At 40.3% G+C, this 16852-nt stretch overlaps 1 protein-coding gene across 1 annotated transcript; it reads left to right on the top strand.

Annotated features, from left to right (window-relative positions):
• Positions 1-13902: 13902 nt before the first annotated feature.
• Positions 13903-16505, top strand: LOC104163452 (cryptic protein-like; the record flags this gene model as incomplete). The annotated part of the gene is made up of 3 exons (XM_009702466.1): positions 13903-13930; positions 16160-16274; positions 16396-16505. Coding segments are annotated over exons 1-3 (253 nt in total), but the record flags the coding sequence as incomplete, so codon positions are not given.
• Between the last annotated feature and the right edge of the window lie 347 nt (positions 16506-16852).

Here is a 16852-nt window from a genome sequence, read left to right as displayed (position 1 = left end):
TACTCTGCTCTCATGAGACCCTATCTGGAGTCCTGCATCCAGATCTGTGACCCCCAACACAAGAAGGACATGGACCTGTTGGATTGAGTCCATAGGAGGGCCACAAAGATGGTCAGAGGGCTGGAACAGCTCTCCTATGGAAAGAAGCTGAGAGATTTGGGGTTGTTCAGCATGGAGAAGAGAAGGCTCCAGGGAGACCTTAGAGCAGCTTTTCAGTGTACAAAGAGGACTTATAAGAAAAATGGAGGGAGACTTTATACCAGTGCCTGTAGTGTCAGGACAAGAGGTAACAGTTTTAAACTGAACGAGGGTAGATTTAAATTGGACATGATGAGAAAGTTTTTTATAATGAGGGTAGTGAGACATCGGAACAAGACTCCCAGAGAAGTTGTGGATGCCTCATCCTGGGAAGCGTTCAAGGTCAGGTTGGATGGGGCTTTGAGCAATCTGATCATGTGAAAGATGTCCCTGTCTGTGGCAAAGGGTTTGGACTAGATGATCTTTAAAGGTCCCTTCCAACCCAAATCATTCTGTAATTCTACAATTCTGCGATTTTGTGATTCTATAATTAGAACAAGGACCGCACAGTACCTGCAGTAAGAAATGAAAATCAAACCAGGGTGCCCAAAGACATGTTCTGCCTGAGAGCCTCCAGACAAGACAGCTGTGATACACCCAACTCACAGCTCCTTAGGCTGATGCCTTACATTTGCAGGGCACTTCTCTGCTGGCTACTTGCTGTCTGTAGCTGCTGGTAGCCATTTGGAGAGTTAGCCCAGCACAGGGACAGTCTATAAAGTGCTGCCACAGGATACTCTACTTACATCTCTTATTTTTCTACCAACACAATCTACTTTTTGCTAATGAGTAAATATGATACCCTCAACCTGTCTTACACTTGAACAATTCATCCTACTTTTAGGATACATATTACTAATGTGAGCATCCTCAGAGCATTCCTCACAAACAAAAAAAACTCCCCCAGCTGTTCATCCTCTTCTGCAACTATTTTCTTATCAGTGAGCATAGTGTGCAAGATCTCAGTTGCAGCTTCTTTGAAAGCACTGAACCTTTCCCAGAGGCTTGTTTTTATTCCCACCTCACTCCTTGCACATATTCTTTTTTATAACTCACCACTTTTCTGTCCCATAGGATTCAGTGCAGTAGCCCTGGTGTCAGAGATCACTGGTAAAGTTTACTCTGAGATTTGAGTGCTTTGTATTTATGACCCTTTGCCCCTTCTCTGCTTTGGGAAGGAGAAAGAACAAATCCACCAAGTAGTCTAATAGCGACTTGCCAACATTCGCTGTAGAAAATAGACCTGGTTTTGAATTGTAAAACTGGTAGAGAATTTTCAGGCATTGACTCCAACTGCTTTAAAATGCACATACTATCTCTAAAACCAGGGAGCAGTCACCAAGTGTTTAGTTTTTCTTCTCCTTATCCCGGGATGAGAGTTTAATACCAAATTCTACCCCAGAACAAATTTTTATGGGCAAGTAATAAAGTCCTTTGAATCTAGGGGATTATAATAAAAATGCCGACACAGCCTTACTCACAGACAGGAAAGAGCCGTGCCGGTATAATTATTGAATACAGCCTATAATCTTCATGGTGCTCTAAGTCGAAAGGAAAATGAGAGGCTTTGCATAATGCTGAAAATCTATGAGGGCTTTGATGTTGCTCTAATCCTACACTACCTAATAGTTCATTTAATGTCCAAGCAATGTGAATGAAACTTCATGTGGCATTTAAGATTATTGTAATTAGAAAGGTTAGAGCAGAAACCAACTGGGAAAAAAAATGTTCTCTGTTTGACTTGATTTACCTAGATTAAATGTTATTGTCAGAATGTCTAAGCAGTGTTTTATGATTTAGGTCATCTTTTAAAGAGAAGGTACGGGAAATTATCAAGTAGTCTATGGAAAAAGAAAAGCAAACAGAAATCAGCTCCTATAATCCTTGTATTGTTTGCAGGTTATTAATAGGCAACGTTACACTGAAGGCCAAATCCTGGGACAGCCTTTTTACCCACAGAGAGGAGCATCAAAGCCGAGGATCAGCTGTACCAAAAGCAAGAGCAGTGGGACTCTGTGTGTTGCCGAATGGTCCCATGAACGGTATCAGCTGCCACCCCAAAAGCAGCCCTGCAAATGGTGCCTCAGTGGTCACTAGAGCTACACATGCATAGTTTTGCATACTGAAATGGTACTAAAAGCCCTAGGTACCCTTATTTGGCCCTCATGTAACACAACAGCCCAAAAGCAGTCATATTAACAAGAACCAGTGAGTCAGAAATTCAAGGCTTTTTTTACAGCCCTTGGGGACCTGCTGACGCATAGGAATGCAGAGACCCTTTAGCCCAGCTGATGCACGGTGTAAAGAGGTGCCACTGAGCTCAAGAGAGGAGCTCTGCAGCAGAGCCCAGGCCCTCGACACACAAGAGACTGCTTGCTCCATGCCCATTTCTCAGTCCCCACACCTTTTGTGTATTGCAGGATTCTCGAGGAGAGCTTTGCTCTGATCATTAAGGTTTCACTCCACTGAATGGAAATCTTGGAGGGCCAGGAGACCACCCTTTTCCTGAAGATTCCTCAACACAAGCTCGCAGCGTGATCCATGGTCTGGAATTTAACAAATAAGTGAGCAGACAAACACCAGCAGCTAATTGCCCCACTCCTAGCCATGAGCTGTACCCTCAGCTCTCGCCTCCCCACCTCCCTCCTTCTGCTGGCTGAGCTGCTGCAGAGGCTGCACAGTGAAGCAAGTCAGAGGACCCATCCAGCTGAAATAAACAGATATACACATATTTTTTCCCGGGTGGTTTTTGGCTAGATCTACTCCCTGACTTTATTCTCTCCCTGTTCATGTAATTGTACAGGAGATAGAGGGGTGCCAGCAGCACGGGTGATGGAGAGCAGAGCTGTGCAGCACACCACTCATCTTGGCTATTTAAGACAAATTCCATTCTGCCCATGTCCAAGCTGTTTAACAAGCTACCTACACAGTCTGTTTGAATGCAAAAGCATTTCATTAATGACGGCTCTAAGTGGGTAAAAAAAAAAAAAATCCAAGCCATTAAACAGTAACATATACCTAAAATGTAGATATTGATTTTTCTTAATAGGTCTTAGAGCATTTAAAGATGAGATGTATTGCCTCATTCTTTCAATGATAAGGAAAATAAGGCAGGGAACTGTTGTGGTTTAGGGCACATCACTGACCACGGCTGGAGCTTGTTTATAGTCCCAGCTCTGTGCACCAGCCCATTCCCCTATCTGCCAGGAAGCACTGCCTCTTTGCCAAGCACAATCAAAATGCGCCCAAACTGGCCAAAATATTGCAAATTTTTAGTGTGTATGGCTTTGGCTCATTCATAAATTACAAGTCTCACGACCATAGTTTACTCCCATTCTTTGTTTTCCAGAAAAAAACTCTCATAATCACACAAATAGCAAACCTCTCCTGGACAAGTTCTTCAGTTGTCTTTAAAGCTATGTTTCATTCCCATGCTTATGTGGGGCAGAAACACCCTTTTTCCATCATTGTTTTGCAATGTAACCCCTCCAGCTTTTTTAACCAAAGGAATTAAAAAAGGAAAATCCAGCGTGTATACAACTTGGAGTTTAACAATCTTTTATGTAAATTGATCCAGGCTGAATTATTTGAAGATGGTCTATGGAACTGCTTGCACAGAAGCTCTTAGTTTCGGACGTCTGCTGTACAAAGCATTTATTCATCCAACATATATTCACATTAAAATGGCTTATTCAAGTAAGTGGCCATCTCAGGTCAGAGACTATTATATTCAACCGAATAATTCTTCTTTACACATACATTATGAACAACACAAATTACTTTAATGATTATGATGACGTTGATCTCTTCTTTTATAATTTCTTTCAGCTCAAGAGCAATATTTTTTTGAGAAAATGGAAATAAAGCTCCTCAACTTCACAGTACTAATGACCTGAAAGAGACTTTCAGGAGCAAAAGATGGCTTCCTAGTGTAATATTGCTGTAACATTTCTCTACTTTCACGCCCCAGAAAGAATGAGACAATACACAGCTGAGATAGAAGAATGATTTAGCCAAGATGCTACTAGTTTTTCTTTCAGAACATCAAATGTTAAAACTCATCTTGGACCAGTTTCTTATTTAATTTGATCTTTTACTTCCAAACTCAGGAGAGCCAGTATGCTGAACCAAAAAGACCAGGTGAATACACGTGAGATCAAAACACAGCAGCTGCATAGCTCTAAAGGAGCTATTTCAAAAATTTCTGTCATTTTAGCCTAAACATTTCCCCATATGCCCACAGCTCTACTACAGGACTGCCCAGAGCTGCCCCAGCCTGAACCATTAGGCACTTCACTCACACCTCATTCAGGCATGAAAACAGGCAAGGCAGCAAACAAGGGCCAGTGTGGTTGGCATATTTCTCACATATGCCAAGAACAGCATCTCTCCCGTAGAACATAGCAGAGATAGAATAGCATCTTCTAAAGAAGGGATACAGAACAAATGGACAAAGAAAATCCCTTCCATTTCATTAGCTGAGGTACTCTGTCTACCAGTTAAGGCAAGCTGCCAGCAAGGAGGAGATACAGATTCTCCTCAGCCCCAGCAAATTCCTGACTGCACCTCTGTGAAAAAAACCACAATTGTTATTGTATTTGAACTCAGTTGTAAAAAAACAAATTCACTGGAGTGACGCTGAGCATGTGTCTATATAAGCAATATGTGAAAGGAAACCAGCTTTCCTGAACCTGTAAGTTGCATACAAAATCATCGCATCAGTATAATATATATACTAGGAAGCTGATGTAAGAGGATCTCCAGGATGTACCACAAGTCTCACGGCTTCATTCTGAAATGCGGCACGGCAGTCTTTCATCCCTTACAGGCAAGAAGTCACCCTACCCATCTTCCCTTCCAAGCACAACCCTGCTGATGGTGATAGGTGATATGTCAAAAGCCCAAACAGAGGCTCAAGCTATTTGAGAGGTCCAGACGGAGGTCACAAAGTATTTTTATTAACAATTTATGACTGTAGTGTTTCAAGTTTTAGAGGCCATTTTCTTCACTTTCATTTTATCCCCTCTTCATAAAAGCTGTCAGCTCACCTATAACTGCTGATTTTCATAATGGGTAAACAGCAACTTTTAATCAAATAATGAATGTACTACTCCCTATCATAGTTTAGTAATAAGGATGATGACACAGTATAATTTTCTGACATAATCTGCCTCCTTAGAAGACTCTGATCCCCATTAATTGCCTTGTTAAACATGGCTCAGAACTCACTCTAGAAGGCAATTAGTAAAGCACACCACAAATGAATGACTAGACGCTTCCTAGTATTACAACCCAAATGACATCACCCTTGGCTGTCAGTCTCTGAGAGAGGACCTGCTACACTTCCATCCACTTTCTGATGTACGTTGAAGAGGAATTGGCTAAACTGAACATGACCCCAACTAGTGCAAGAGCAAGATAGAGTAGTTGCAGCTCGTTCATGTATTTCAATCGTTGAGCCTGTTACACCATTTCTCTGGAAGGCAATGAACGTTGCTCCTTCTACCTGTCTCTGCACAGTTGTCTCCCTCCTGAAGTCCAAGGCATTTCCCTAGTTCAGTTTTCACAGGTGACTAATCTGCTCTCCTCACCAAATTACAGTCCCTCTCTTCTGATCTTCATCAGGGGTCACCAACACACTTCCATTTTCCAGCAAGTCCTTGAACTACAAGCTTCCGAATTTGGGAGAAAAATCAGTCACCAGTAACTTATCTGGTGACTTACCAAGGTCAAACTCATACTGCCTCAGTCTTTTGGTGGTTATCAGGGTCCTCTCTCTTTCACACTTCTGAATGCTTCTACTGTGTGGGGGACAGCATGATGATTTACAAATCTGTTTGATACCAAGACAGTATCACTAAAGCCATGTCTCCATGGCAATATTACATTAATCTACTTTCCTCGCTTGCAGAAAAGAACAGAATGGTTAAGCATAGCAGCATCCACCACGCCTTATCTTACCATACACTGTTTTCCTGGTAAATCCTTTGCCTCTTTGCAGTTTTAGCTTTGTTCCTGTTAACTGGCTTGTACTACGGGCAGATGTTTCAGGATGGGAAAGCCATCTCTTGCCATTTTTCTCCTCATGATTGTACTATATCTACGAGAAACCATAAAAATTATATGAGAAGTAAAACTAACACATTTGTCTGATTATCTTCTTGGCATTCATTATTTTTTCCAGTGCCACCTCTGAACAGCTTCACTGGCAGCAAAGACCAAGTTCTGAATTATGTGAATTTGACAGCCCTTGATAAGAAACAGATGGCACGTGTATTTGCAGTGATGCAGGTGGCTGGATTTGACTCTGCTGTTTCACAGGGATGCAGATGCTACTCTGACTGATGGAAGAAGAGGAGGAGGAGGGGATTCAAATTTAATGTTTACTTTGGCAAACTATGTGTCTGGACCAATCTGACTTGGGAAGTGCTGTTTCAGGATGTTGTCATCTAGAACCAATTTACAGGAAAGAGCAGTGATGCAGAGCCAAAAGACTCGCAGAAACAGGGGACTTCTGGGTCACAAAGGCCAAATGGAAACTTACACCAGGCTCAGCCTGGAGATGTAGCAGCAGAACACCAGTCATGAAATCTCTCCTTAAATGAAACAGGGACAAGGACAACTCTGTGCCTGTGAGCTGAAGTTGTGCAAACTGACGGCAGCTGTGCTATAGAGAGCTTAGCCCCTTGACATGTCCTGATGGCCTTAAGACATAATAATTATTGTGTAGTGGGGATAGGAGGGAGGGATTGAGCTCCTCACCTCTCTGTTAATATGAGGGCCAGTTTGCACCCAACTGGAGGGAGGTTTTCTTCATTTGGCAGAGGTGGTATCTTTGCATGTCCTGGGTAAGGCATGAAAGTAGTGCAGGAATCTCTGGAGATAAAAAGTCTTTGGGGACAATATTGAAAAATTCTAAGGTAGAGAGAGCCAAATCTACAGCCAGCTTGTCCAACCACTGAAAAATTCTGAAAACAGACAAGACCGGTACGGAACAGGATCATGTGCCCTCAATATGCATAAGAGGAGCAAAAGAAATAGTGATTGCATGGCCAGTCGCAAAGAAAATGTTTTTCCTTGCACAGTTGTGGAAATATAGACCATTATCTGTAATTTCAGCATTAATAAGCAGAGTTCCTTGATTATTGTTCCAAGTTGAAAATCTCTGTAAGGAGACTGACTGGAGAAATGTTTTTCATGGAATCTCATCTGCTATAAAGGTTCTGTACATTAGCAATATTTGGGGCCAAGGTACTTCTAAATTTATTTTTTAAATTTATTTTAAGATCTTTCTCTACATCTACTTAGTCTTTAAACATAACGCCAAGAGAGATATTTCACTGCCAGACCTGCTAATACCCATTTCCTGAACACATGTGGGAAGAGATGCAGTGCATGGGCTGGAGGCACTAGAGCAGGCAAGACAAGAAAGAGTAAGTGAAGGCCATAAGTATAAACAAGGTGAAGTTGATATACCAGGAAAACAGGTATAAACCTTCAAGCCAATGACGGAGATACTGTGTTCATCATTGAGGTTTAAACAGTAAGTATTCAGACAAATGTTCTCACCTCTGTCTCTTACAGCAGTGTATAATTAATCCCTGAAGGAAATACCTGAGAACCTCAGTTATAGTTGTACTGTACATTGCACAAAGCATTTGGGGAAAAAAGTTCCCTCTGTAATATTTTTGCACTGGGTCTCAGCGACCTCTCCTCCACACTGTTTTCATTCAGACTATGTAGATTTTTGTGCATGGCCAGCACGCCACATCCTACAGACCTGGAGAGATGCATTTACACATTGCCCCCAGTCAGCCTCATGCGTACAGGTGAAGAAGGCAGTGGCTTAAAATAGACACGTGGATACTCTTCTGCCTTCTCTTGGGCTGCCTGTTAATTTGTGAGACAAGGTACCGCTCAGAGTGAGAAGGGCTATGCACAGAGGTACCGGGAGGGGTCACTCCAGGCGTGGAGCTGCAAAGTGTGGGGCGGTGTCCGGACCTTTTGTGAATCGTTCAACAGCATCTTTCAACAAATAAACTCCTTGGGAAATATTCTTGTCCTGAAGATGATTGGTGCGACTTCAGGATGAAGTTAACACCACATCTTGGCTCCCAGCCTCGTGTCACAGCTCTATGCACATTCAGATTATCGATACAAACTTTCATGGGGTCAAATTGTAACACAGATCACAGATATAATCTGTGTTACAACAACTCAAAAAAGTCCTTATATCTACACTTTCAAATACTAAATTATGTATTTCAGAAACAGCACATGTGTGTCAAAAAGACTTTAGAAGAGGAACTCATTCACTTTTCTGTGATAAAACATGACTGGGCAGGCAAAAAGCTAAACTGATGTGCTCTTCTCCCCTCTCATCTGCTTCTGCAGAGACACAATTGAGCCCTAAAGCTATTGGCCTTTTGACATCTCTAACTTATTAATAAGAAATTAACTCTCACTTTATTTGTGTCAGTACCATGCATGACCTCCCCTTGAAACACGCAGCTCTTGAAAAACAAAGCATTATGTTCTCATTTTGAACTTGACTGGGAAATGGATTTTTCTGAACACCAATTAGTAAGTTTCAAGTTATATTTGTTTGACTGGACAATGCCAATAACAGATCAAGACAGATCTACTGTGATAGTGTGGTACACCATAACGAAACACAAGAGGTTTTCCTGCATTTAAAACAGATATACTCCAAGGAGAAAACACATTAGCACCCATGCTATCTTTTATAAAGTGAGGCCTTGTACAGATTGAATATACCAGTTCTTTTCATTTGATGCCTTGTCTGTTCGCATCACAGAGAAAATCCTGTTGGTTCAAAGAATCACAATGTCTGAGTGTTGTCCCACAAATGGGGTCTGTTACCCAATGTACAATGAGTCAATCCAAACACAGAGTCGAGATAATTGATTCATTACAAGATTGTGCAATGTCGGGTGCTAGGTGGTAAATCCACAAAGCTAGCACACTTCTCTGCAGTCGTTCATATAATTTTTACTTTCAGTTCTGGTTAGTATCAGCCTATAGTTGCACATACTTCCTCAGGATTGGTTAGTAATTTACATATGATTACAAAATCAGTTTTGTATACTACACATGCTCATGGGTTAGGGTTTTCATTTGGGCTGGGGTCTTTTGACCTATAGGTGTGATTTTTAGTATTATAATGAGGGTAGTTCCTGTAAGGACACTTTAATCTGATAGTTCCAAGACTCATGGTAAACAATTTTAACAGAGTACATACGTTCCTGGATGTTCCTTTCTTCAAGGACAACAGCTCCTGATTAAGCGTTCCTTCACTTAATCATTTTGTCTGTTTGAGGAACATACTGACCTGGCACTAGTTTACTGTTTACAGATTCTCTGGCTAATAATTTCTGACAGAATATGACTGTAAGTTTCAGTGACTACATGAGCAGCGTTGACAGACATCTGCAGTATGAGGCAAACATGAAAAAAAAAGTGAGATTCGTAAGTATGCACACAGAAAATCTCTCCCTAATTACCCTCACTGAAGGGAGATTTTTCCAATTCCCCTAAAAGTTTTGACAACAGGAAGAATCATAAGGATATATTTAAAGTATTAGTGTAATTTCCATATATAATTTTGCCTGTCAATTTTAGCCTTAACATTTGAATTTTTTGTTTGTTTTCTTTTGCTTACCTTGACCGTGGACTTACCTTGCACAAAGAACCTACATTTAGACAACCCCAGCCTCTTCAAATTCCCTCTTCTGCTCTTTAACCCTGAATACCTCCAGCATCCTAGAAGCCTTCATTTCCTGAAAAAAACATGTGCAGAAGTGGCTACACAATGGTGCCACTGGGCTGCACAAAATGTGTAGGTGAGTCTGTAAATTATCTCTAGCCAAACATAGAATATGAAACTGGTATTTGACAACAGTGACCCAGGTTAAAATTTCCATGAGCTTATGGAGAAGAGAGTTATACATCATCTTTACAAGATTCAGACAGCTGCATTTTTGTGGTATAATATGTGTTTCAAAAAGATGAAAACCATAACCTTAGTAACTGTTTTGAAAATGGTTTTAACCATTAGATAGGCAGGCCCATTATCCCGAAGCCATTTATAGCAATACTTTCTCAGCAATACGTTTATGAACATCTTTATGTAACCCATCATGTTTATGAATTAATATAGCCTCATAATGCTCTTCTGATGCAAGGGAGTACTTTCACCTGTGTTTTATAAATGAGGAACTGAACCACAGAGATATGAAACAATGCGCAAGTAAGGGAACATTAGCCCTTTCTGGATGATGTGTTTGGAAGAGGTGTAATTTACCAGCTTTAATCACCTTACTCATGCTAAGTTATGGTTAGAATGCAGCTAAGGGGTTTCAATCACTACTGTGTTATAGGAATACTGAATTTGATCATACCCTTGGCATAAATACACACCAACAGGAGAGAAACTGCAAAACTCATGTAAGAAGTTATCAGCTTAGGGAAATTTGCAATTTATATCGATAGAACTTTAAAAAAAAATAATGAGTTTACTGTTATGTTCTAATGTTCTTGAGATTTAATCTGTGCTTCTGAGAGAACACATCGGTTTCACAGAGTCAGGCAAAAGGCAACATAATGATAAGACCCAACAATGACAAATTCAAACAGTCTTTGTGTTAACTGCCTTGCTATTTTGACACCCTCCACCTCCACCATGGCACACACACACACTCCCACTCCAAGAGCCATTAGGTTTTAAAAAGCTGCTAAGTTTTATTGCACCTACCCCAAAGCACTGCCTTTTAAAAGCACTTTGCGTTGCAGAAAAGGAAAAAAAAAAATCAAAAGAGGAAGCAGGAAATAGTTATCTTTATTTTAACAAGAAAGCATCAAAAAACAAGTTTATCTCTGAGGTTTACTGCTACTTTTTGTTTATTTAAAAAAAGTTTAAAACAGTGCTTAATATTTCAAAACAATCTTCAATAAGCTGATTTCACATGAAGATTTCTAAGAAAACTTTTGGTCAAAATAAATTCCCTACTAATAAACCTTAGCAAAAATCAAACTTTAAAAAAAAGGACAGGATAGTAGAGAAAATAAATAGGCTTTGATTCAAATAGTGTAGCAACGACTTCGACCTTCCTAGTAATGGCTGGTAACTAAGCAAGCTCATTTTGGATTTAGTATTTCTGTGGTAGTCCCAGACTCCTCAGGGCTCACTACAGTAACTGCATATTTATCCTAATTTTTAACTAAATATGATTTTAAAAATAGATAGATGTGGTAAAGAATCAAAAAGGAAATGTTAGGTTTTAAAATTATTCACCTATCGTATGTGCTGACAGAATTTTCATCTTGAGAGGTGGAATGGTGAAGCAGTAATTCACACAAGACAAATCTGATAGAGTGCACTGAATCACTTCCAGTGGGATTATTAAACACACCCAAAAGTTTAAGCCATGCTTAAGGCCTCAGATTTCAGCCACAAATCCTGCTCATTTGCCTTGGAATGAGTGGAACTGTTCACCTAAATGACCTAGATGCGCTGTAATCACTGAGCAGCTTTCAATGACAAGGTGTTCAAATATCAACTACTAATTATTATTTACAATCATTAACCTAAATCAAAGTTGATAGAAATGACGACCGCTTCAATTTGCAAGTCTTATTCTCCTTAAATTGTCCCAGGATGCCGAGGATGGCAACTGTTTGTATGTGTGCATACAGAAGGTATGGTAGGAAGAGATAGCATCAGTTTTGGGGAGTAAATCATTAGAGGGGCAATGAATTGCTCTGGGAGATTAGTCCAACAGAGTAAAGCTACACCTTGCTCATTATGCCTCTTAAATGGGCCCTCTTTCCCATTTGAACTCCAAGGGCAAAACCAAACAAGCGAAAGAAAGGATTGTTACACTGGCTCCATCTCTGATCAAATTTCCAGAGCCCAGCAAACAAACCTGAAAAGTATTTCCTGTACGTAAAACCCTTGTGCCTTCTTCCTGGTATGTCAATCTACTGCTAATCTAATCTCCTGGCACCACACCATCGTGTGACAACCCTGGTCTTCATTTAGTAGAAATTCAGTGAGTGGTCTGTTTGTTAGTGCAGAGCAATCTTTGGAAAAGTGAAGGCAGAAAATAAAAGCAGTATCACAAAACAGAATGCAAGCCAAGTGAAACCGAAAGGCTTAGGCCTAACTTGGCCGTTGGAAGAAAGTTTTGTGGTGAGGTCAACCAGTTATTTCAAAAAGGTGGAGATTTGACATTACTGCAAATGATAAATGAAAGATGTGCGCTTTGAGGTATGCAAATACTCAGGAGGGTAATAGGTTTCATTGCGGCTGTTTCACACAAACTTTCACCAGTTCAGTGACATTTGTTTAGTTAAAGGCAGGCAAATTCTGGCACTTAATGCCTTTTTGGTTTAGCTTAGGTCACAACAGAGTAAGTTCAAAATTCATTTTCTCAATTCCCAGGACAGTAAGATTGAGACATTAATATGTCTCCATTTAGACCAAGCTAAAATAAACCAATCTTGAAAATATTGCATGTAACATAAAAAATATACTCTAAACCAAAATGCCATATAGAAAATAGAAATTATTAAAACAGAATCAAGTTTAAAATATTACCTTTCAGATCGATTCCTGATTTATTCTAGGGATTATAGTATGTTGACCATATAGCTCCGTATTTATATCATTAACCAGACCTGAGTCATGGCAATAATATTACATTTTAAGACAAGAGAAAACGAAAAAGAGAAAAAAGAAGAGGCCTTCATGTAGAAAATCCAATTTACCTTTAGCTCTGTTGCCCCCAGAGACTACTTTAGAGCCAGTCCTGTGATAAATCCACCACCCAATGCCATTGCAAATTGCTGGGTTAATGAAGAGAGGTCAAGTAGGGAAATGGGAGGCAAGAGTAGAAAGGTGTTGATCGTCTGTAAATGACTTGCTGCAGGGAGTACACTGTTAAAGCTCAGCGAGTGAAGTACACCAATTTTTTCTTGGATGATAAGCAGAGGATTGGCTTTACTTTCATTTCTATATTTCACCAAAAGTTCCCTGTCAAACTAATTCTTTTTTGTGTACCAAGCAGTGTAAAGTTATAGCAGAGGAATTTCATGGGCAAAGAAAGAAGCGAAATACAGGCAGACCAGAGAGAAAAAATATGAAGGTTTTTAGGTAAGAAATTTTTTTTTAATAATAAAAGTACAGTCTTTAAAATGTTTGTTACTGCTTACAGAAAAAAAAATAATTGACTCTATCAATTTTGTTTAGTAAATTCTTGTATTTTGTACCTTTCACACTTCTTTTTCTAGTAATTACTTAAAACTGGAGGGAATCAATTCTCCCATAATACCTGTGTTGTACCTAGACAATGCCTTACTTCCTTTCCCCTTATATGTTCCAAAATCATAGTTATAATTACATTTCACTAACTTCATGCTATAATTTAATAAGTTTTTTGTGAATTCATTACTCACGTATCTTTATCTTTTCATTCCAGATTTCTTTTAAGCATGTTACTACCTTTACAAGTGCTCCAGTTTGAAACTGGTAAGACATAACCTTTATTTCTTGGGTTTTTTTAAATGGGTGGTGGTTCTACCCAGCAAAGAAAATACTAAAGACTGTTCCCTCCTCCTCCTGTGAATACTAATGGTAGTATTAAAATAACTACTGTCTTACAGTCTCAGCTTTCAGATATCTTCATGCATGAATGGGGTTACTCTTGTGAGTGACATTACCCTCATGTTTGTAGGTTCAGTATTTTCTGCAATGTTGCTCTCTTTGGCTTCTTCAGCAAGCCAGGCTGTGTTGCATGATGAAGGATGCAGGACATCCACGTGGACTTTCACAGTGAGCAGGATCTGGTTATAGGGTCTACCTGTTGCCTGTTCAGGACCCACAGCATGTGCCCTGATCCCTTGTTACTCTTCATGTAAATAACAAAATTAACATTTCAAACATTCCAGTGTTTTTTATTTTATCATTCTACCGGCTCCTGAACCCACGTAATGACACTGGACTGAACAGTGAAGCAGAAAAAGAAATAGCTAAATAAGATATAAAACACACATCAGCTTCTCTATCACTTTATAAAATTACAGCTTTGATGCTCGTAACCTTCATAAGAAATATTTTTATGCTGCCAGTTTTTCTAAGTAGTGTCATATGTTAATTCTGTGTTTCAGTTGTTCCCAAGAATGTCACGTTTAAAGGGTGCAAACGGGAAAACTGTAACAATTCTCCACACCAGGAAAATCAGGGCACATCTTTAAACACTTTTAAGGAAATTAATTACCTCAGTTCCAACAGGAAAAGGAGAAACTCTTCTGATGTCTTACCCTTCACTGGGTTAACACATGGTAAATTGTTCATCACATAGGGATATAACTGATTTTCATGTCCACTGTGAAGGTGTTTCTAAAGGCAGGAAAAAGGGCATTAAGGTCACATCATCGTCTGTTTTCCAGAGGATACTTTCTGTTACCATCTTTTAAAAGCACAATCAAATGCACAGAAGGCTTTGGTACATACTGATAGCTGTATTAGTTAAAAACAAACAGACAACAGAAGCCCCACATGTTAGTGAAAACATGCAGACTCCCTACAAAGGGCCTTTACACACCACAGTGTGGTTTCTTTGGCAAATAGCAGGGAGTCCTTGAACCTGTGGAGCCTGGTAAGTACGCAGGCAGCCATCGGCAGCACAGCTAGCGAGCCCTTTTGTGAACACAAATGCACTCTTCTGCGCTCCTGAAGACATCACAAATGCCTGCTAACATATCCATTGAAGTATTTGAAATATGGTGGTCCTATGGAGAAATGGGAAGTCCCGCATCATCATTTCATTACATTTGTTAAATTGTGCAGAAAGCTAGAAAGGGTTGATGGTTTTATTTGGAAAAAGGAAGCAGATGTAAAGGTAAGTTCAGAAGCTTGTGCCAAATCCTACCCCCTTCAGAGGAGATGCAACAACTTCAGGTTGTATGGCCAATTAAATGCTGGATGGTACATGGTCCAAAAAACACTTTTCACCTCTTGCTCCCGATTTTGAGATGTGAGGGCAGCTGCAACTCAAGAAGCTGGCGTGTAAAGAAAACTCCCTGTGTTTCATATACAGGGTGCAAAAGGCCAATCTCAGCCCCCCTCAGTCAGTGCCTTGGGACATGCATCAGTAGCACTGGTTATCGCTGCCTATAAATTCTCTTCTTCCTCCCACTTGGAGGAAAAAAGAAAATGGCAGTAATAGACATGCCTCCCTTAGCCTGTTCTCAGTACTATTAACCAAGTTGGAGTGCTTTATTTGCCAGGGGAATATGAAGCAATCCTTGCTGAAAGCTGTTGCCCTGATTCAGAGAGAGCTATTTCCTTTTATGTTTCCTAACACTTCCCCCAGCTCCCATGGAGATTATAAAGAACTGATATTTTTATACTTGATGGAAGACGTGTGTTACCAGCTTCAGCTGCAGCTATATGTGCAGTGCCTGCTCACGAGATATATATGACAGTTGTCTCTCTTTGTTATCTGGAAGCATCTTCCAAAACATCTCGGAAAACACACGCTAGTAAAGAGAGTCTACTTCTTGGGGCCGCCTTCCTACCCACTCCATTTTATTAAGAATCTAGACCCATCTGGCCCAGAAACACTAATTGAGAGTTGCAGCCGCCTGTTTAGACACCAGGGTTTGCATGTCTTTTCCAGACTTGGTAGCCAGAAAACAGGATCAAAGAAAGCAAGCCTTGCTATGTTTTTAAAGAACATATGAAAGGTCAGGTCCTCGACTGAGTGCCTCTACAAACTTTAATATCTGATTAAGCACAGGAACAAAAACAAAACCCTGAAGGCAATTGTATCTGTTACTGAAAGAGTAATTAAAACTTATGAGGATGCTGCTTAATTTAGTCTTTGACCTTTTGAATCTGCTAACAAGTCTGAATAACTGTGTAGGGTCTTTGCAATAGGCAAACAAAGCAAATTTTAAAAGCATCAGGCTTAAACTGGTGGCCCAGCTGTTGCAGCTAAAGTGAATGCCTTATTTGCTCAACAACTTTCCTGCAATAACTTCTTATTTCTGACTGTAGCCCGTAAGCTGCACAGGAACTGCTGCCAAAATGGAGGAACCTGTTTTCTGGGGACTTTCTGCATATGTCCAAAGTATTTTACGGGTAGACATTGTGAACATGATAAACATATCAGGTGAGAAAAACGCGGGGTGGGATTTTTTCCCAGAAATACTAACAAGCTTACTTTCAAGATACGTAATTCCACTTCCTTTTTTTTTCCTTTTAATTATTGCTGTTATTTCCTAATATTGCAGATTCTGTGGCACAGTGAGGCATGGGGAGTGGACCAAGGACGGCTGCCTGCTCTGCCAATGTGTCAATGGGCTCCTTCACTGTTTTCCTCATGGTCTGAGAGATGGCTGTGGTAAGAGACACAGGATTCCTTGTATGACAGGAGTCCTTAAACCAGCGCTCAGCTGTCCGTTCTTGTTATTCATGCCTCTGGGTATCACTGAGTCAATTCACCTGCCTAAAACAACAGCAAACTGTTCGTGGAGAACCCTTTCAGCTGCAACAAGGAGTTAAATGCACTTAGGCATCTAGTGATACTTCCCTCCTGACCATAACCAGGTCCTCATGACCCTGATCACCAATGTGATGGAAAGTCAATTACTATAAAAATGGTGCATACTTCTCCCCAGAGAAAAGAAGGTGAATGTGGCTTGGAGCAAACTGGAGGAGGACAGATGGGGGTTTGGGGTTGTTGGGTGA

The sequence above is a fragment of the Cariama cristata genome, unplaced genomic scaffold (genome assembly GCF_000690535.1).
Source record: "Cariama cristata isolate BGI_N322 unplaced genomic scaffold, ASM69053v1 scaffold13056, whole genome shotgun sequence".
Lineage (NCBI taxonomy): Eukaryota > Metazoa > Chordata > Aves > Cariamiformes > Cariamidae > Cariama > Cariama cristata.
This window is presented reverse-complemented; position numbering and strand designations above follow the sequence as displayed.